The following is a 22,589-nucleotide window of genomic DNA, read 5'->3' as shown; positions in this document are numbered from 1 at the left end:
ATTAATTTCATTGCACTCCTCTGAGTAGGAACTGTTTAGAGAAGCCCACGCTTGAAAGTAAGGGAATTGGTGATGTGATGTTTGTGCCCAGCTGTGTCTACATTTGCGCACACACCACACACACATTGACACACGTGTCATGCGAACATGAGCTTAAACACTATTGTTTGCTTATCTGTTTTTATAACACATTTACAGAGATGTAAATGACCAAACTGTGCTCTACTGCCGTGCTCTTCAGCTGACGACCACTGCTTGACTGGAACAAGCGGACATTAAGTTAAGTTGACAGCAGTGGACATGAAAGCAGAGGCTTTTAATCATTCAGTTCACCTCTTTAATTTTTACTACTTGTTCTGGGATTTGAAGCACACATCTTTAATATCAAGGCTACAGCCATAGTTAAAAGCAGAGGCAGGTAAGCAAATGGCTGAGCACAGACTCAGAGGGATCTGCAGGGAAAGAGAGAGGGATGAAGAAGGTGGGGTGGTGCAGCAAGCTATACGCTTGAGTGGCCCTTGCATCGGAGATCATTTAATCTGCATCACGCAGTTTAGTGTCCCTACCAGTGGCCTGGCCCACAGAGCTGGTTCTATACTCCTTACATTAAATAGCTATTTATAGAGCAGCACCCTTATCAACACATTACACTTCACAGTAAACTGGCATAAACTGTTCTTATGTTTTCCTCCTCTTCCGGCCTTTGTCTCTTGTTTCAAGTCAGCAATCTCTGCTCTTCTGAGGCAGGCCATCTGCTGAAAAAGAGATAACATCACCCTTTCTGTTCATGGCAAATGATAGTAGAATGAAGACTGAGAATGAGAGCAAAAAAAAAACAAAACAAGGTGGAAACTGCTTGAAATGCAAGCTGTGTGAATCAGCCTTTTGCAGGAAAATCAGATATTCTGTTTCCCACAGTTATCTATTTATATATTCCAACTGCATGGGGGAGAGAGGGCAAATACACAGATGCAGAGTCAATACGACCCCACCACACCACTGCCCGAAATACACTCAGAGTGGAATTCTATCTGATATTTGTTGGAGGCAAGCAAGGATGCAGTGAGAGGTTGAGAGCAGCTCCTAGAATTACCCTTGTGTTTGTTTTCAGAGTATAGATCTTAGCAGGAGAAGGGAGGGGGCAGTATGCAGAGCACTGAGGTGGAACAGAGCTCATCATGTGAGCTTGCTAGCTCAAACTCCCTCTCTTGCAACAGAAGATGAAGCGGAAGAATCTGCTCTGCACCTGTGAACACCCTTCATTTCACTTTGTGTCTTCACTCTGAGGATTTTGCTGTATATTCCAAGCCATATGTGGTGGCTGGCTTTTCGCAGTGGGCTGGGAAAGACTCCAGCAGATACAGCAGGCTGCCTTTAGTGACACCTCACAGAGATAAGCTGTGTGTCTGGTATTGGGGTACTGACAGCCCACCGTAAAGAAGACGAATCTCGGGTGCAGAACAGGCTGCTTGCAAGTGTCATGGCAGACCAGTGCAGAGGCGTGGACGGCCAGTAACATCATTCTATCGCTACCCCCAGTTTCCCCTTGCCGCTCGCTCACATTTCCCGCCTGATGACATGATGGATATGACTCCGTCACCCTCACAGCGAGGGTTGGATTTAACAGGACAGGGAGAAAGTGAAGGAGACAGAGAGATATGGGGAGGGAGAGGCAGAAATATACAGAGAGAAGGAGATGGAGTGGGAGGTTGATGAGAAGTGGGAGGCAGGGAGAGAATATATTTCAGAATGGACAACATGGATCTAATGCATAATTCATTCCTTCTGAAATTTCTTTTGAGGTTTTCTTCTTTTTTTTTTTTTTTTTTTCTTGGTACAACTTTATATTCACTCAGCTCACTGGGTTTCAGCACTTTGTGCCTGAAATCCCTGCACTATTTCAGTCTCCACATTACGATGTTACTGCGCCTTGGCCTGGGCCTTGGTTTTCGTGTTTGATGTTTTATGGAGCCTCAGTGACTGGAACTTTTTGCCTTGGTCCAAGGTTGCCGTTGGTTACCTGTGATCAGCGCACATGTCTGTTGGCCGAATAACTAATATCTCTTTGGGGAGCCCTTCCTTTTATGCTCTGGCTGAGGCTGGTGTGGGTATTGATTTGGTTGGTGGGCTAGAATTTCTCGAGGGAGCTAATAAAAATAATTACAAAAAGATCATCAAAGGCCTGACCTTCTGTTGCACACATGAATAAATATGTGACAAAGATAATAGAAAAGACCCCTTCTATGTGTGTGGTCAGTGGAGTATATAAGGGAGAATTAATAGTTAAAGTGGTGTTTTTAGCCTGGTTTTGACCAACAAATTGAATCTATTTTTCTGTTAAAGTTTTATATATCTTTGGTTATATTTCAGTGATGACTGTGAAGTGTAAAATGTTGTTTGGATCAGAAAAAAAACACGAGAGAGAAAGCATGCTCAAAAACTGCACATTTCTTGGATAACAACATTGCAAAATTGCATCCGATTTCAGTGAAGCTGACATAAGTAGCCTGAAAGAAAAGGCAGAAAAGGATCTGCTTCTGCTTCAGTAATCCCTCTCTGATTTCATTCTCTGTCTGTGTGCTTGTTTGTTTGTTCTCTGGTTCCTGCTTTCCTCCAGGAGTGGATGACTGCACAGCAGTGGTGAAAAGTAATGGTGGTGTTATTGCAGACAGGGGGAAACAAAGCATTTTGATTGGAGCGTGTGCCCTGAGACCCAGTGAAGTGCACTCGCCTCAGCTCAGAGAGCACTTGATTGCACAGCACCAATGATCGCATTAAAAGGGCAACAGAAAGCCCATTTACCGTAAAGAGAGTGAGAAAGGGGGCCCAATAGGAAGCTGAAAATTGACTTTCACTTCTGTTAGAAGCTTGGTCTGATGGCTGGGTGGTGGGGATGTACATGAAGTTTTTTTATTTGATCTTCCTGGATCAGCACACATTTAAGGGCATCACAAGCACATGGGAGCCACAGGAGGGCACAGTAAAAGATATACACACGCACGAAGGGACGCGTATTTCAGTTTTTGAAAGTGAAACGACAGGCAAGGTTTACGTGTCGAGGTCATCCAGTATCAAGATTGATGGGCTTCTTTTAAAACACATTCCAAGGCATATAGGGGTGCTTTTAACCTTTTGTACCCCTACACCTGACTACCTTCAGTCAGGAAGGACACTGACCAGTCACGTCTGGCCTTCTGTGCACCCGGCTCAGCTTTTTCTGGCAGTGAAAGGACAATTGTAGAGGCATCTGCTGTGTTCATTTCCACAGGAAAGAGGGGAGCAGATGGAGACTCAAGGTTTAAGTGATTAGAAGGCAGTAGATTGGAATACAAATTGGATTTAAAGAAATTAGACTGATATAAATCGAATGGAGTCACCGCAGTTTAGTGCTGTGCATGCGCATTGGCCTTAGTGGAAAGCCACCGCAGGGCCTGTGGATTATGGGAGAAGCAGATGCTCCAGTGAGATAAGAATAAATGTGCATTTGACACTCCATCTGAGGGAAATGGGGGTCTTCGTGTCTGTCCTTTATCTTGCCCTCCATTTATCAATGTCACGGTGTTAATTACTGCTTCATTTATTAAGCCACTAACTGCCAGAATACAAACTTGCCTTTCTGCCCCTGCTCTGACAGGGAAACTGGCTGCTGGCTAGGTTACTGTTACCTACCATTGCTCAAAGAGTGCAAGCAACATACTGTAGGTTTTTGTCCTGCCATCAATAGTACATCTTCAGTTTTCCTTACAATGCCAGTGAGATTAGATCATGTGCTGCAGGAGCAGGATATCAGCACCCCCCTCTGCTGCAAGCCCCTGTCTGTGGCCCCGCTTAGAGCAAGACACTAGGTCTGATGACTAATCAATGACAGGGAAATGGAGGGAATTAGCCCAAATTAGGAAGAAGAGAGAACAGACTACCTCCTGTTCAGGGGTCAATATCCCACTGTCTGATGCCTGATCCCTGTTAAGGCAAACTGTGGACTAGTGCACATTTATACAGTGTAAATGCGGGAAGGTGTGGGTGTGAACGTGTGCGCACACATTCGCTACTCTTGGAGTCTTTGAAGTGTGTTTTGTGCTGATCAGTGGGTTTCTACCTGCACCCGTCCTTTTGCCCGCAGACCTTTGGACAAAAAAGACCAGGGTACAGCTTGTCCCTGGTTTCCCCCGGGAGATTCAAGTATAAGGGGTAGTGGAACATGTGCAAACCCAGCCAAACAAAAGAGCTGGAACCTCCACTGTTTTGCCTTCATCCCATGTTGAAATTAGCCCTTAGATAAGCACAAAGGCCTATGTGGTACACTGCTCCTCTTTACAGCAGGCATCATCCTATTACCCCACTGCACTGCCCCAGGGAAGGGCATAGTCATCAACTCAGCTCAATCACATATGCACCTGCAACAACTAATTTTAAGACAAAGAACCTCGCACTCGACTTAATACAACGCTGACTGGTTACCAACTGAAGCTGAGTTATTGACGGCTATTGAATGTGGTTCAAAAGAAAGGGCTGTTGGAAAAGTTTGCCTTATTCCCCATTCCCTTTACTGTGTCTTTGATTGTTTGACGCTGGATCAAACTCTTTGATTGTTGCATGGTTCCCATGGCCTCTGTGATGTAAATGCGTGTGGCTTACAGCATCTTATCTGCATGGTTAAGACCTGGTCACAGACACACAGAGCACTCTGACTTGGGGAGCATTATCTTAGCTGCCAGACCCCCAGAGCTCACCCACTGCAAGCACTAATAAAAAGGAGTGGGCCAGGGTTTTCAGCCACAGGGGATTAGCATTTGACGTTAGTCTGGCCCCCGGCATTCACATTCACATCACACTGGTACTTCTACAACAGTGGACCTCATAGTTTTACTTGTTTGCACCACACTGCAAGTCAAATATATAATTTGGTTGTGTGCGTAGTGTGTATTGTTCAGATGTAAGCCGACTGTATGCCTCCATTCACTGTTCACCCATGGGTCCAATTACCCACAAGCCCTTGCATAGAGGGTTGAGAAGAGCAGATGGCTGCTTTTTGACAGGCCTGAAATTGTGATTAAAGGGTTCAATATATGTTTTTTTTACATGCTTCTAACCCAAGACAAGCCAGAGTGTTCCACGCATTTTCCACTGATAGTTTGGGTCCAGGTAGCGGTGGCAGCAATCCTCAGCACTGCTTTTTGGCATCTGATTTTGAATTCATGTTAGTTGTAGTCCTAGTTCGTGTTTTCTCTTAGATGCTTCACTGCTGTATTTGTAAATCAGGTCAAAGATGCATTGATTCTTAAGAGAAGATACTTGGGCAGCAGTTTTCCTCAGAGGCATGCAGACATTAGATATGAATTGTGAAATGTTTTTATAAAGCCCAGTATCACAAATTTGCCTCAAGGGGCTTGACCCATATGACACCCTCAATCCTTACTAATGGTTACTCTTTATTTAGTTTTTTTTTAATGCCACACTTTTTCTGTTGTTTATTACAGAGCTGCATCTGAGCCACATACTGTAGCTCCTTCTGTGGCGTCTTCCCAAATTAAATGGATTATTTAAACTGTTAGTTGTGTTTATTAATTTAACCACTTCCTTCCCACTAGTTTCTAGACAGTTTCCCTACTGGCAGTTGTGTTCATGGAAGAAACTTTTGACCTGAGAAAACATGTTTGATGAAAACATAGAGTTTGTATGCTGTTCCACTGTTATTAACTGCATGTGTTCTTATTCCTCCAGGATCCCGTCTGCGCCAGGAGGACTCCCCGCCCCGGATTGTGGAGCACCCCTCTGACCTGATTGTATCCAAAGGGGAGCCCGCCACTCTCAACTGTAAGGCAGAGGGGCGGCCAACCCCGACAGTGGAGTGGTACAAGGATGGAGAGCGGGTGGAAACGGACAAAGATGACTCACGTTCTCACCGCATGCTGCTGCCCAGTGGCTCGCTTTTCTTCCTACGCATTGTTCACGGACGACGGAGCAAACCGGATGAGGGAGCCTATGTCTGCGTGGCCCGGAACTACCTGGGAGAAGCTGTCAGCCGCAACGCATCTCTGGAAGTAGCATGTGAGTCTCCTCTGTTTTTTTTATATATCTCCTCTTTGCTGTCTTGAAATTATTTTCCTCGTAGTCATTTGGCTGGATTAAGAAAAATCCTGATCTCACTGCTTCCAGATAATGGAAAGACTGGATCAGCATACATACAGCATACATGTGTACACAGTTTTTTTTTTACAATCTTTATTTCCATTCATACATAATGGAAAATTACGTTGTAGGGTGTAATTGTAAACAAATCGGGATTTGATTTGAGGCAACTGTAATAACACTATTTTTAGAGATTTCATCTTTTCTGTGTTCTCCATTTGAAAACACAGTAATGATTTCCTGTAGCTCTAAAAGGGACAGTTAAGCTGTTCTGTGGTTTTTCAATGTGTGACATCGGTGAGAGTTGTAGAGAATGAGTTTTTCAACTCAAAGACTTGAGATAAATTTCAAATATTCATAGCTCAAGGGAGTTTTATTGAATTTGTCTGCAAACCATTGAGTGGGGCATAAAGCAACTGTCAGGCTATATGAGAGGGACATGATGGCAAGGCAGACATAGGTCTCTCACAGGTGGGTGGGGGTGGAACGACAGGCACAGATCAAAGTCCTGATGGACATTTGACACAGGCCGCCTGGACTGTGTTGGTGAATACTGACAGGCAGAACCTGAGCTGTGGTTCAAATTACCTTTGAAGATGAGCCTCCCCCCAGCAGACTCAAGCTGGGCTTCCTATGGAGCGGCTCCCAGAGGCCTCAAGCTGCCCATAAGGTGGAGTCTCCATATCCTTTTTTTTAACTGAGAGTGCTCTTAGTTATATAGCCCTGTGTTTCAAACAGGTGCCTCCACTATAAGATTTTTAGTGGTATTCACAGATTTTTGGAGGCTTCACTTCATCTCTGTCATGATAAATGACAAGAACTTAGAGTTAGCTGTAATTATCATCTATTGGCAATTTAGCAAAGTGCTAAGCTCTCATTCTATTTAGTAAGGATAAAACAAGCAAACAATTTGCTAATTAAATGTTAGGTGCAGGATGCTAGAACATAAGAGACCGCACAAATAATAGGGAAAAAATGACTTGCAGTTGTATTTTTAAGGTCACTACAATGGTAGTAGGATGGATAGTTGGTTTATGATTGGGAAATGGACTTTGTGTGTTGGGGGAGGTGGAGAAGGAGGAGGGGCTCGGTCTTTGCCTCTGATCCAGTCCCCTGCCTTCCCGAGGGCCTTCCAGCAGCCCCCAGGTGCTAACTGCGTGACAGCAGCTTGATCTATCGATTGCTGTAAGAGGGCTCTCCCAGTCTAAATGAAAATTCATGAAAAATTGATGAAGTCTCCAGATTATTTTATTTTTCCCTTCTCACACTGTTTCTTAGCCTTTCTTTTAAGTACTCTACCTAACTCATGTAATATGGGAATGGCAGCAGAGGGGGTTGAATAGAGGCATTGACTGCTTGAATGGCTTAAAGGTGAGGGGTGAAAGGTCAGGAGGCCAGGAGACGAGGGGATCAGGAAGAGCTAGCAAGGTGAAGAAATTAGAACACACATATAATGGGTTTTACCACTGATACTGGGTTTGAGAGCGAGAGGGAGGTTTAGGCTAAAGCCTCGGGCCACATTTACACCCTTTGATTCTGGCTCTACTTTTGCCGCTACACCATGCACCATCATCACTATTACTGTACTAGCCACAAATAAATATATATACACCCAAATGCTACTGCCACCAGAGGGATATCAAACTAACTCTTAACTAACTCCCCATCTACATTTAACTGTTTGTATAAGTGATGTCACATCATCCAGTTCTGTTCATATGTAAACCAGCACTACTTTACCTCACATTGACCTGGCCTGACATGGGACACTGAATTAGATGAGGCATGGGCATAGTGCTGGTGGGTCTTTACTTGATTATGAAGTGCAATGAAGTTTTATTAAAGTAGAGTCATTTTTAATATTAAGTATATTATTATGAGCAGATCAAAGCCCTAAGAAGCACTTTAAAGAAAATGGAGCAGATGGGGAAAAAGAAAAGGAGTTTGAAATATGCTGGTAGGATATAATATCAAGACACTGATGACTTGTTGCAAATTTTATGAGAAATAATCTAAGATATTGAGTAAGAATGTCCTGAAGCTGATCTGCGGTATTGGTGTCTGAACCACTCAAGTGGTCCAGGGCACCAAAATGGACAGAGTCAGCGCAGCACTCGTTTAATTTGGCAATATTTTATACACAATTTTACTTATGGGACATACAACTGTGGCCATCTCCAGCATATTTTCTTGTATTTTTGTTTACCCTGAAATTAGGCTATCATAGACCCCAAAGAGGAGGGAGGGCCATTTTGTGGAGAACTCCATGCCTGGTTTGTTTCGAGCCCTGGGCTTTCTCAGCTTTCTCTTTCAGCCAGGTCTTCAGGGGGGCTTTAGGAGCAGGAAGGGGTGGGGTGCTAAATCCCACAGCATTGGCTTACTGCAGTGATTAGCTTTATCAGGTCCTGACATCCGCCTTGTGATTGTAATGCCGAAGCTAATCGCACAAGAAGAAGCAGCATTTAAATCTATATCCATGTTGAACTGGGTATGTGTTTATGATATGTCTTGCCTTCCCCCCATCATCCTCTACCTCCCTCTCTCCCTCCCTCGTATTGAACACACCTTTGCCCCCTTCCGTTCACGAGTGGTTGAGCAGGACCCTGGTGAGATAATTGAATTGCAGCTCCGAAACAGATTGGACTCAGTGTCTACTGAGCAGACTGGCGCTGCTGCATGCTGGACATCAAGCTGGGCAGCACTCACCACTCTCTCTGTTAGAGGAGGAAAGGTGGAGTGCAGAGGAAGAGGGGGAAGAGGCCTCTTAGAGGTGCCTCTGCATTATTAATGTGGGCCAGATTGGGGGGACTTATGCCTTTACTGGGCTTAGTCCTCCAACCATGTCTCCTTTAAGTGTTAGATGTTGAACACACATTGTTCACAAATGGATGGACAAGAGCATGAACTGCCGTATGTTATCTAAGTCAGTGGCGCATCAGACATCACTTTGCTGCATTTGGGAAGAGATTTCATTATAGTTGTTGTTCACTGTCCTGTTCTTCAGAAGACAGAGAACTTGTAAACATACTGCCTAGAGGGTATCTGAGCAGTCTGCTTTGTAATCTTATTCCTCCTCCCATGAGCTCCAAAACTGACTGCAGGCCAGCTTCACGGGATGGATATGCTGCATATAAGAGGAGATGTGCCCCCTTTTCTCTTTTCAGAATAAACTAGGTCAATGAGCAGGTTCATAAATCATTGTGAAGCCTATGTCAGAAATGGTAGCTCCAGCCACTGCTGCTGAATAAATTGCTAGCACTGCAGATATCTATGTATATGTAAGTGTGACAAGGCACACCTGGGGCGATAGGCTCCCAAGGAAAATGTTAATTAGCCCCATCTTTTCAGGTGCATGAGTAGCCTGTGTATGTAGTGCTCCAGATACAAGCATTTAAAGTGAACAGTTGCACTTTTAATTGAATGTCGAATGTGACTCCGGCCCTTTGACATGTATGCGATTGCATGTGTATTAAACCTATGTAATCATCTGCGGAGAGAGACACAGCAGAGGAATGAAGACACCGAACCTTGAGTTTTAGATCTGCATCCTTTACTTCTTCATTTGTAACCTTTAAAAATGCAAATGACACAGAAATGAAACAGATGTCTTGGGTTGGTGCTAAATGCCGCTTGGAATGGGATTGGATGACTTTTAAAAAGGTCCTTTGATATCATCTAATGTACCCCTTCTGCAATTAAGTGAATCGTTAGGTAGCATTTGGTTCTCGTACAACAAGGTAATTAGCAGGAAAATAGAGTTGGGAGAGGTGTGAGTGCTGAAGAGAGGAGGAGGGTACCAAGCTGTTCCTGTTGTGTCCAGCATGAGGGGAAGCTAATAAAGGGACAGACCAGGAGGAGCAGGCCAGGTGGGGAGTCAGGCTGAGCTGCACTGCAGAGCCTTTCACAAGCTCATCTGGACTCATTATTCCATTTCGGAAATGAGAAAATGGAGTGACGAGTGCACGCAAACAACAGACACTCACACTCTCTCACACACGTACACAAACACCTGCCCTCACGCTCGTATAAACCCCCGGTAGGCTGAGGTTCAATCTGCGCCGAAGTCCTTGAGAAATAATGAAGGGTAATGAAGGAAGCAGCAACAATGCAACCAATACAGCGTATTAATGATGCATGCTACAGCTAGAAATACAACACAGTTTCAAAAACTTAGCACGGTCTAATTTGTATTTAAATACATTTTAGTCTCCCGGTGCATCTCTGTGTGTATGTTTGTTTATGTGTTTGTTTATGAAACTTGAGGGACAGTCTAAAACAATTACAATGCCTTTAGATTTTTCAGCACCTTTAAATAGCAGAACACTGTTTCGGAGCACTTAATTATCTCTGCCTTTTCAAAAAAAAAAAGTGATTCTGCTGTTTGATTAACCAAAATATTATTCAGCTCTTTACATTTTGATTTACAGAAAAAAATAACTGCATTGACTGTTGTTATTGTTTAATTCCTCAGTACAATTGATGTATTTTTTTCTTTTCTTTTTTTTTCTGCTGGAAGTGACCAGTTTCAGAGCAGAATGAAATAATGGCGCGATGGAGAAAAAGCAAAAAGTATAGATGTAGAAGAGGTGGGAATGTTGTCCTGCGATAAGAAAGATGGTGAGAGCAGGCAAGGGTGTGAGAAGTATCCTCCCCTGATAAACTGTGAGAGAGTAAAAAATCCCTGATTAAATGTGTCAGCTCTGTGTCTGTGCAGCTGGAGTTTGCTGACCTCTGTAAAGAGGTGTTGTTATCTATTGGGATTTACTCACACAATGTCCACACACACGCGCATGCACTCTCTCTCTCTCTCACACACACACACACATCTCTCTCTCTCTCTCTGACACACACACACACACACACACAATCATCCACATGCACACAGTTTTCTCCAACCATATACAGCGGCATGCACACTGCTCTTATCTCATTCATCAGCCACAGATGGCCACAGATGGCCAACACAAACCAACTCCTGTACAATGCATGAAAGCGACTGACCTGCAGAAATGAGAAAAGAAGAAATTTGGCAAATAAACTCTCACAGGCAGATAAATCATGGGAATACATTGCAGTCACTACCAGCACTCTGACCTTTCACTGTCACACACAAACTAGCACATTCGCACACACGATATGTCCTGAGGTCCTGAGACAGCACTTTTTACTATCCTCAGTGGGCCTTGCGTCCCAGCTCTGACCTCCCCAACTCCACCATGGGAAATAGACCGCGTCACCTTCTTACCTTCAGAGGAAGCGAGTGTGGTGCTGAAGATGGAAAATATGGCACACCTAGGCTGCGGTACTCAGTGGCTGAAAAGTGACAGCAATAATGGAGTATTGCATTAGGAGCTGAGGACAAAGATGGAAGGTGTGGTGAGGAGGTGCAGAAAGATGGCAAAGACATGGAGCACTTAATGAGATCCAAGTTTGTGATGACCTTTGACCATCTTTCTCAACCCCTTATCAGTCTTTTATGCTCCCTTTTTCTTTCACTCTGCACCTCTCTACTTCCTCCACCGTATAAAAACCGGGTCAAACAAGTGTGTGGCGCTCCGTCATGGATGCCATGGCCCGTCAGCAGAGGAGTGAGCCGTCAAGCTAAGAATGCTGAGCCAGCCGCTTCTCACGCCCATTAGTGCCCGGCAAGATGAAGCACCCGTCGCACCGGGTTTTGTTGTGTTTCTTTTATACACCCTACACTCGCTCCTTCACACTCTCCCTCTTTCTCTCTTTATGGTGACACTGTTATTGATGGCCTCTCCACCCTGACAATGCAGGTCTATTGCTTTGTCTCTCCTGCCTGCCTGTGTTTTGCCCCATCTCTCCTCGTTCTCCTTGTCCCCTCCACCCCACGCGTCTCATCACCCATGCTTCACACCACAGGCGCTCGCTCTGCAGTGACTGAAAAATAAATCTTTGCATTAACATTGGCTCTCTAAATTGTACAAGCTTGGCAGCATTATTGTAAAAAGAGCACATTCAGACAAACATCCTCTATAAAATAAACTTACCTGCCTTGACGCTTCTTTTTCTCATATGAGACAGTTTGGAATGAAGACTGAGCTGTAAATTATTGAAATCAGTCTGCAGGCTGATTATTGATCAGCTTTAGAAGACAGACATGGTGAGAGGCTCCTGCTTTCATGGGTGGATTGCACTTTGATTTCTGTTTTAATATTGACTTATGGTTGTTATTTATTCAGGCCCTTTGTAGTTTTCAGTTTTTGAGTAAACATTTATTTTGATGATCATCTAAATATTTTCCAGAATATATCCTGCTTTATCAGTCTATTAATCTGTTTTTCAGCCTATGTGTAGATAACCTAACACAGGGTGTCTGACTCTAAGTCTCTTTTAAATTGTTGCACAGGTGTGCTATTTACCAGCATTTAGATGAATATGTCTGATATCACTCTATTTGCTGACAAGTGGGCGAAGGGACAAGTGAGTGATAATAATATTAATCGAAAAATTTGACCCTGAGTGAAATCCCTATAGACCGCTGCATTCTGAGGGTGGCTTGCCATTGAGTCCAGCCGGGATTGGATCCTCTGACCCCTGGAGAACCCTCTGCCCTCTTCTATCCACCCCAGATCTCTGTCAAACCATAATTCCTTAACCCAGCGCTCCCCTCCGATGAATGTGTCCCTGCAGTGACTGACCTCCCCCACCCACCTTCCTCTTTCTGAGACTGCCAGAGATGGTAATCCATCATATGGAGCTGGGGAGGAGGTGACAGGGTGGAGGGCTGAAGTTCAGGCGCTAGCTGATATGGGTTAGAATCAAATGTCGCTGAAATTGATTCACCCTCTGGTGTGTGGAATGGTGTGTTATTTCTGCACTGATGTTCCTGCTTCAAATGCTCATTATTGCCTTGGTTACTTTCACACACACACATACACATAAACACACATTCATTCACACATATACATGCTTTTGCGCAACACTGTAGGTTGCACAATGGTGCAGGGGATTGGTCTTATGAAAAGGGTCAGGACTTCGCCAGACCCATGATTCAGCCTGTTTATTTTGGGTTAGGACTGTCACATTGCACACTGGCACTCTGATGGATATGTCTTGTTGCAAACTGCACACACAAGTAGGCTTACACAATTGCACAAACACACAAAAATGTTTAAGGTAAATGGCTTTTAAAGCTGTTTTTCTAGTTGTGCAAACATTAAGGATAGTCCTTCCTAAAAGTAGGCCTTTGGGAACATAGGCACGACATGGCATTTCAGCTTCATTAGATTTGGACCTGAACTGTGTGAGTAGAGAAACGGAAACTGGGGGAAGGGAAGAGAGGAAGACACGGTACACAAATTACAAACTAACCCTAGGATGTTGAGTTTTAGCGTACAACTTTATCAGCCTTGTGGTTATGCAAAAAGAAAATAATAATAAAAAGAAAAAAAAAACATAAATCGGCGTCTCCCTTCTCACATCATAACTTTGTATGAATTTGTTAATGAATATTTTTGCAGTCCATTAAAGCTGTTACCAGGCATCACTTGGCCCTCGGGCCATGGCAGAGTTATCGCAGGTCCGGATGTGTTATGACTTGGCGATCTCCCGATGGCGTAGACAGATATTGTGTTTGGCTTGGATTACATTTGCTGTAAGGGACACCTATCAGCCACCAGAGCCCTCAACAGCTGCAGACCAGAGTTGAAACCTGATCATCCAGTCTCTGCTGTCTCCCTCTCTCTCTTTCTCTCTACCTCTGTCTATCTCTCTCTTTCCTCTTTCCCCTTTTCCACTCCCTCCCTCTCTCATTTCCTTTCCTGCTGTTTGAAAGTGATACTCAAAGCATTTTGAACACTTTCAAAAGTGAAGGGAGACAAGATCAAATGTTTAAGAGAGTGGTTTCTAAGACAGCTGTGGTTCCATTTCGTTTTATAGCCTGACCTTTAAATGACTGCGTCGCTGCATCCATTGGGCATATCAGCAGAGGAAGTTGGGTGTTGCCTCTGCCTGTTGAACTGCTCTGGGATCAGTCCCACTCTCGACCGTGGTGAGGGAGGGGACACTGAGACTTGGTGTTGCTCATTCAGCAGCCACCAGTTCAGTGTACGAACCGCTGCATCCACTCTGTAGGGGAATAAACGTCAAAGGTTCTCAGCTTCAGGACAGGCAAAGACCAGTGTTTTCACAGAGGGAAACTGGCTACCTCAGTTATGCGTAATGCAGTGTGGCCAGGTGCGGTGAGATGACATCACATAGTGAATGAGACTGGGAGCTATGGTATGTGTGGCCACCTGCTTCTGCAGCTGGGAGGATGATTAGCAGCTTGCCAGGCTGATTATTAACCAGCCAGACACTCATCCAGCCAAAGGGACAGACAGACAGACAGACAGACCGGGACACTGACAGACATTGCACATTGCCAGATATGAGCCTGCACATTGGTTGGCACAGCAGAGACCAGACAGACTTGCCCAGACCACTTAAGCACTAGCATGGCCAAAGGCCAACTGAATAGAAATCAGAACACCCTATTCAAATGCTAAGCAGAATCTTATCTCATTGCCTCTTGCTGCTGGCCCTCGTGCTCTACACTGTCCAGGGCAAAGCTATTAACGAACACGCAGGTGCCTTCTGTGTTTGTCCGTGTTTCACTGTGCGTGTGTTCTTAGATGGGTGAATGTTCATTTGTCAGTATGTTTCTGTTTCCTTGCTGAGTTGAAGAGAAACACGGAAGAGTATTTTGGAAGATATTGCTTGCATAAAATCTCAAGAAACGTATTGTATTGTTAGTGTGTTTCCTCTGATTACTGTTGATGTGCTAGTGGAAAGTCAACAGTGGCGTACACAACAGTTCTCACCACCCAGTGTGACAGAAATGAAGGCAGTGAATCATGTTAAGCGTTGCTATAATTGCAGGGATTTGTCTTGGATCCACCGAGATCTTCTTATTCCACAGGAAATGAAATCTAACGACAGTGAGTGATCACCAAGGGGTGTGTGGCTAACTGATGAGCGTGCTCATTTGACTCCACCGATCTTTAAAAGCCATTAACGCTCTCCTGTTTCATGCACAAATTAGGCCTCCTCTCACACAGGCACACAGGCGCAATGGCACATAGATGTTTGGAACTTGTACACAAGACAGGGTTTGTAAAGGCACATATGCACATGGACACACATGCCTGTACCCACACATGTACACGCGCACACACACACACACACACACACACACACACACACACACACACACACACACACACACACACACACACACACACACACACACACACACACACACACACACACACTGTAACAGACTCCAAACTCCCTTTTTGTCGTCCAACTGGCACTGTGAACGTTTGCCCGTTTGAGGCCTAAATGGCACAGTAAGGGAAAAATGAACCCCAAGACACCGCGTTGTAATGGAGCTGAAAAGAACAGCTTAATTGGCCAACATAAGCCATGCCCGGGCATTAACTGTGAAATTTACATGTTAGATTTTTCCTGCCTTTCTTTTAAAGGTCCCCGTGGTATTCATGTGGAACAGACGCATGAATTACAACTCTGACACTTCATGAATATCGATTTGGCTGCTGTTGCTGTGCAGGAGGTTATGGAAAATGACATTATTCAAAACATGTTGAGTGGGATACACTACAATTAGTCGGTTGTTAGTTTATGCTACTAATGTGTTATTAGTGTAATTGACTATTTTTGGTAATTCGTGTATCCTCCCTCACACACAACCTTGTTCTGAGAAAAACATCCTTCACACTAAAAATGAACTATAATTTACAAATATTGTGGATAAATTAATTGTTTTCATGATGCCTGGATGACTATACATGTTATGATGTTAAATCTGATATTGTAAATTGCTCTTGTTATCAGATTCTCAGACTCCAGGCAGAAGGGAGTTGTCCATATGATTTAGCTCCATTCACAGCAGTTCACGGGGTTGATAGGCTGGTTGTACCTCTGGGTCCAGATAGGCTGACCTTTGGTCAGCTCTGGATGTGACCTCTGACTGACCATCGATTGACCATCATCTGACCCCAAGGCTTCAAAACAGTACTGCATACAGGTCCATTTGGCAGTCTGGAGTATCTCTAGCATACACTGCTAATAAAGTTATGCCAGTGTTATTAGGAGATGTATGAAAGGAGAAATAGCCAGGGAAGGCAGGGTTATTCCTGTGTCAGAGGAAGAAAAGAACAGATAATTCAATTACAGGCTAAGGGATATGAGCGTCTCTCAGCTTATTCATTCTTATAGTACTCAAGTTCTGTTGTTCCTGCAATAACCTCAAAACTAACTGCCCGATTCAACTTGTTACCTGCTTCATGATATATTGAGCCCTGATGTGTATTCTGACATCCACAAACCTTTACCCTCCTTAATTTAGCTTACAGTTGATCCTTTTACACTGCAAAAGGCTGTTTCTGCTTGAAAGACATTTTGTGAAACTAAACCTTGCACAATGCCTCTACATTTGCTGAGTGCTGGACCCAATTCTGTTATCTCTCCTCAGCATCTTGCCACTCTTCATCCCCCACCCTTCCTTCATTTCTCTCTTATCCCCTAAACTGCTATTCTCTAACTGGCTGTAGATGATAACAGTTTCAGCCCAGAAGCCGCCAAAATGTCCATCCCCACCCCCCTTCTTGCTATGAGAAATCAAATATCAACCTAGTGACTGACGGCTAATAAAATTAGCTGAATTTCTCATAAACCTTAATAAGTAACTTGACTTGATAACAGACAGCAATGTGATTGGGAAGGAAAAAAAAAGGGGGGGTATATCATTCATCTCAGAATCACTCAACAGTGCCAACTGGGGTGTTGATTGTCATAAATATTCCTGGACCTTCAATTTTCACCCACATGCCCCACCCCCACCTCACCTCACAAGAGCATCTCACCTCTTCTAACTGCCTCCATGTGCCAGCAACACTACACTCTCTGTCCTCTCTCTCTCTGTCTGTCTCTTTTCTCACACGCAGCAGGGGGATGGTTGGCCCAAGAACGTGGCATCATTAACTTTCTTGAGTGGCAGACGTTAGACGTGCAGAGGGCTGTCCTGTCCCACCCCCTGCTGTGTGTCCCTCAACCCCCATCACTCCTCCTTGTCATCCTCCATGTTTGCATTTCCTTCTTCTTCTCCCCCAAACAGACATCCACAGATTCCATACACTTGATGCTCAGTCAAGCGTGAATGAGACGATGCCTGAAAAGATACATATCCAATTTCAGTGTCATGAGTGTGATTATTGTGGGGTTATTATGTGTGTGTGGTTCTGGGGTTATGTTTATCTACATAAATATCACTGTCTAACTGCATTGGATTGTTTTGACTCTGGCTCTTTGGAACGTGTGGAGAGTCCACTACCACACAGTGTCAGGAGTTTTTGTTGTTCCCACCAGTGTGGCACGTGCTGCTGAGTTCCCTGTGGCGCGACGCCCTGTCTCATTAATCACAAGCCCTGTGCTAGAGCCCTGACAGCCCACAACCTGGTGGCCAACCTCCCCCTCCATTTACACTGGGAAGGCTCTGCACCGTTATCTGCTCACAGGAAGAAGGCAACGCAACAGTGACAGCTGTTGGTGGTCATTGAAATTCCTCACTTCTTCTTGGCTTTGTCTTGTCACGGGTTCACAAGTTTTGAACCTCCAGGGCAAAGGTCAGTGGATTTGCCAGGTCATCATGGCAACTCTCAACAACATCCGATGTCAAGAGAATTGGCCGACCATATCGGAGACAGGCAGGGAGTGCTGCTTGGCCTGCCCCTTAATTTGGAGAGCAGAGGAAGCAGGACAGAAAGGGAGAGAACTGTCTTTTTGCCATACTCTCTCCCTCTCTCTTGGCTTCAGCCTGTGTATGGAGTGATGTGGGTTGTGGTAGAGAGGTATTTAGATGTTCATGGGGGAGTGTTAAGGGCTTGTTGAGGTCCAAGTCAAGCTTGTTCTGTGGGGTGCTGGGGCTCAAAGCGATGCCGTGGTCTAGTTGTGTCATGAGCATGCAGCTGAGCTGTCACTTGTCTCTAATTGGCTTAGATCTGCCCACGAGAGGCTCAAAGCTCACTGACCCACCCTCTCTCTCCTTCTCTGTCTCTGTCTCTATCCCTCGCTCATTAGCTTTTTTTTCTTTGCCAAGCTAAGACAATGGTCTCCACATGATCCTTTTACTGGACTGCCTCATCTAAAATCTCTCTCTCTTTCCAGCAGGCCAGTCACCTTCTTTGCTTGTGTCTGTGTCCTGTTATTGGGGTAAATTCTTGCAACGGCCAGGCTACTGGAGTGATGAGGGAGGATGCAGAGGGCAGCTTGATCTAATCCTGATTGGAGACCTGATTGATCTGGGCCCTGGGGTCGTCACGGGGTCAATACATGGACTGATAATAACATGGTTCATCTTGAGGGAATAAACCTATCGCAGCACTTTCACATGCCATTACACACATATCTGACCAAACAACAATTTCTATCAGTTGTCTCCACCATTACAGTTAAAAATGCATCCTAGCGCCTCATTTACTAGTGCTGCAATCAGTCAGCCATTCTGAATCCTGCCAGAGTGGGTGTTCCTTCTTGGGCAGTGTAGGATTTACGATGTGCTACAAGGGTTCAGGGAATGACCCTCTAGTGTGCATCTCTGATGATGTTCTAATTGGATGGGGTGACCTTTCTTCACTGTAATTTTGAAGCGTCCTTGGTCCTTGTGGGTGGGAACAGATTAAAAAGCAGCAGGGGTGTGCTGATTGATGTGTGCTGTGGTTGGTGTGGTTGTGGATGGACAGTGACAGGTAGAGGGACAGTAACATATGAGTCCACAGCTGTTGAATGGGGAGGGATATACAGACTGATACATTGGAGGCTGCTACAGCCAGGCTGACTGATTGCTACCTTCTGGTACATTATCCCTTGTAATGGCTACAAAGCTTATGCTGAGTAGTGGGGAAGGTTGATTGTTTGGTTTGTGTATGCATTAGGGGTGTGTCCTCGCACACAATCCATTATAATGCCACTATAATTTTTTTTTAAATGATATTGCAGGATACATCTGATTGAGTTCACTGACTGATCAAATTTGCTTCTAATTGATCAGAGAAGAATCCTGCAATGTAGAGATAAAAAGAAAATCTTTTTTTCAAGCTGGGAAAAGTAAAGGTGAAGGAGACCATGAGCCAGGATCTATAAAACCCATAAAGATGTATTATACAAATAGTAGATATTTTATATATTCTTAATCATTATACATTCATTCACTTATCACAATAATAACCTGCAATATCATATAATTTTTATGTATGTAAATGCGTAGTAGGTATAAATATTTGTGGTATGTATTATGTAGTATGTGTATTTGAGTGTGCAACATGCTGTATGCTTATCCCTGATTTTGGCTGCTGCTTTTTTGCTTTGCATTCATGTATAGTACTGTCACTGTGCTCACAGAGCTCTTGGCATATATTTATTTATTGTGTCAATATGAAATTTGCTTTGCTTTTCTTTGTAGCCAGAATGAGTTGAAGTGTGGTGAATGGGCTTGTTTTGGTGCATTGACTGGTGGATCCTATTTTGACGGCGTATGAAGCTGGAACTAATTCCTGCATATTTATTTGGCTTGGTCTAAGCAAGCTAAGCACTAACCCTACTTAATATTCCAGGGCATGCTGACAGGAACACCCTACTGGTGATAGCAAAACAGCCTCAAACAGCCTTTGGAAGATTGTGAGTGGAAAATTTCAGGAGCCTCAGAATGTCAAAATAATTTATTTCCTTGTAAGTGAGCATGGATGCATGCTTTAATTCAAGGTTCTAGAATTTGCTTCTCCAGCGTTCTTTTGTTACTTTATGTCATTTAGTCCCAAGCTAATATCTGAAAGCCGTGCTAAAATGTTGAGAGGAAATAATCCACCCAATAACAGACACTGCCAAAGTATTCCAAGTGCTGTCAACCCATCAGCACTTTTCATCAGCTTGTGCAAGTTTATTGCCCAATATAGACAGGTGGTCTTACTGTAAATTGTGTCATTCTACGCTCAGTATGTATAGTCTGTGTGCTATGTTGTGTACTTCTCACATGACAGACCTTTGCTGTGGTTAGATTAACTAAACAAGCACAGCTCTTCATGCACCTCTCATTGATATAGTCACCCAAACAGCTGAGTTCATTGAAACCCTTCAGCTTTATATTTTTTCTGCATCTCATTCATCATGGATAGAAAAAGGATACAAAGATAAAAGAGCATTAAAAGGAAAGAGAGCCTCAACCCTGTCCCCCAGCCAGCTCTACTAGGATTGAGGCACTTTTTTTTGTGGACTGCATCTGAAAAGATCAGCTTTAACAACCTAAGCAAATATCCATGAAAAAGCTTGTGAAAGGAGGGCCTTGAACCTTCTGTAGAACAGGTGTGTTTTATAACACTGTATTTCTCCTTTGGTCTTTAATGCTCTACAGTCCCACATTTTGTGTGTGTGTGTGTGTGTGTGTGTGTGTGTATGTGTGTATTTCTTAGTGGCTGAAGCTCCACTGTAGCGGTGAGCCAGCCTCAGCAGGACACCCACAGTCAACCCTGTGCCATGTGAGAGCTGCGGGGAGCGGGCTAACGAGGTGTCCAGGCAGCTGACGGCTTTGTCCTGCCGCCTGTGAGTGGCGATGGCACAAAGAGTGTCCTGCAGAGAGTCCTGTCTGTTCTTTGTGTCTGCCTCTCTCCTCTGCCCACCACTTTGGGCTACAAAAGGAAGCCGTGCAAGACAGCATTATGGCATCAGGTGGACAAGGCACTGCGCCTGTCCCCCATTTCCCTCCTCCCCATTCGTCTCCTCTCTAGACCACAAAAAAGCATATACTTGAGTCTTTGAATTTGTGTCTTGTACAGTTGGTATGCTCTTGTGCTATTTTCACTGAAGCCTTGGCAAATAACTATCATTTTATTAGCTTCCCCATCCTCTTTTCTTGTTCAATCTTGCCTGTCTTTCCTCTCTCTTTCTGTCACATTATGCTGAAGTGAGAGATGATCCAGAGGGCAGGCGGTTCTCTGTCATGTGTTTGCTGCTTGTATTTGCTCAGTCTCCCATCTTCCTCTCTTTGCTCTCCTCTCTAATTTATGAACTGCTACACTTGAGTGGGCCTAGTGCCTATTAAAACCAGCACAGCGCCTGTGTTTGTCCTGGCCTTTCCTGCTCCACAGGAAGCTCATCTAGAGCCCCCACTAGTTAATGCCACTGCAGGGGGGTGAGCGAGAAACATGGACACTTTTGTGGATCCTCTGCCCACTGGAGGGAGAGGTTTGACGCTTCTTTTAAAAGGCCAAAGTCATTTGTCTTTGTTGTTTTCTGTCTCCCAGGGATTGTTTAGAAAGAAAAAGACAGCAAGAGAGATAAAGAGTGAAAGGGAGTAAGAGCGAGCAAGAAAACATGCCTGTCTTTGTAGAGGGTATGGATGCGCTTCTCATCTGGGCCATTCTGCTGAAAGCTGTGTTTTGCTATAGTCTACATTAAGGGGGCTTCTGATGAATTTTCTCTGCACTCGGTTTCTCTTAAACAGCAGCTATGCATTGTCTTGTCCTCACACTTTAACAACAACAATGTCCTCAACATTGGACACAAAAATCTTAACAAAACCAGCATTGATGCATTTAATATTATTAAATTGCTCACCTTTTAGATTTCATTAGGGCTATAAATCAAACTTAGCAAACACCCTATGTATGTATGGACCTATACATCTCCACCAATATTTAATCATTTGGACAGCAGGTCAGAATAAGGGGTATGGAATTTATGGTACGTCAGATCAAAGACTCTGATCTTTGATCCGTCAGCCTGTGATACACTCTTCTCCAGTGGTCACAGAAGCTGTTCCTGCTCTGGTGAGTCACTGTCATGAGCTGACTATCCATATGGAAGCCAGGCATGCTCCAGTCATGTAGAAGCAGACACCAGTTCTAACAAAGAATCCACACGGTAGGCATCAAGCGGCATATTCACACTGACAGCACAGCATCACTGCAATGTTTTATATGTGAATACCACTTGCTGAGCTCAACCACAGTGTTTCCGTATTGTTGTAGTAATCGGATTTAAAACGGAGGAACACGGGGGCAGACAACCAAGAGAGAACCACAAAAATCACAGAAAGGTTAGGATGGAATCCCAAAGGACTACAAATCCCTTCTCTGAAATCTTATTGTTTGGAAACCATGAAACCGGATTCCTGTAACAAGTCTCTAAGTGGAGCCTCGGCCCAAAGGACTTAATTAGACCAGAACGGCCCTTTCTGACCAGGTCTTTATTTTGCCTCCTTCCTTCTCCCAGCATGCTGCTACCACTGCAGTGGAGATGTTTAATGCCCCAGACTGGGAGCACGGCCATACAGCACACTGAGCAATCACATCACTCAGCCTTTGCCCGTCTCATTACACACTTGCAGCATAAATCCACACTAGTATGTGTGTATGCATGCATGTGTGTGTTGCTAAACAGTA

At 44.3% G+C, this 22,589-nt stretch overlaps 1 protein-coding gene across 1 annotated transcript in view; it reads left to right on the top strand.

Annotated features, from left to right (window-relative positions):
- The window catches only part of robo2 (roundabout, axon guidance receptor, homolog 2 (Drosophila)), a 157,378-nt gene that overhangs the window by 7,447 nt on the left and 127,342 nt on the right, over positions 1–22,589 (top strand). Inside the window, exon 2 of the mRNA XM_041046277.1 lies at positions 5,722–6,048. Coding sequence (XP_040902211.1) covers positions 5,722–6,048 — 327 coding nt within the window. The remainder of the gene's footprint in view (positions 1–5,721; positions 6,049–22,589) is intronic.

The sequence above is a fragment of the Toxotes jaculatrix genome, chromosome 9, assembly GCF_017976425.1.
Source record: "Toxotes jaculatrix isolate fToxJac2 chromosome 9, fToxJac2.pri, whole genome shotgun sequence".
Lineage (NCBI taxonomy): Eukaryota > Metazoa > Chordata > Actinopteri > Toxotidae > Toxotes > Toxotes jaculatrix.
Note: the sequence above shows the minus strand (reverse complement) of the source record. Positions and strands in the feature narration are given on the sequence as shown.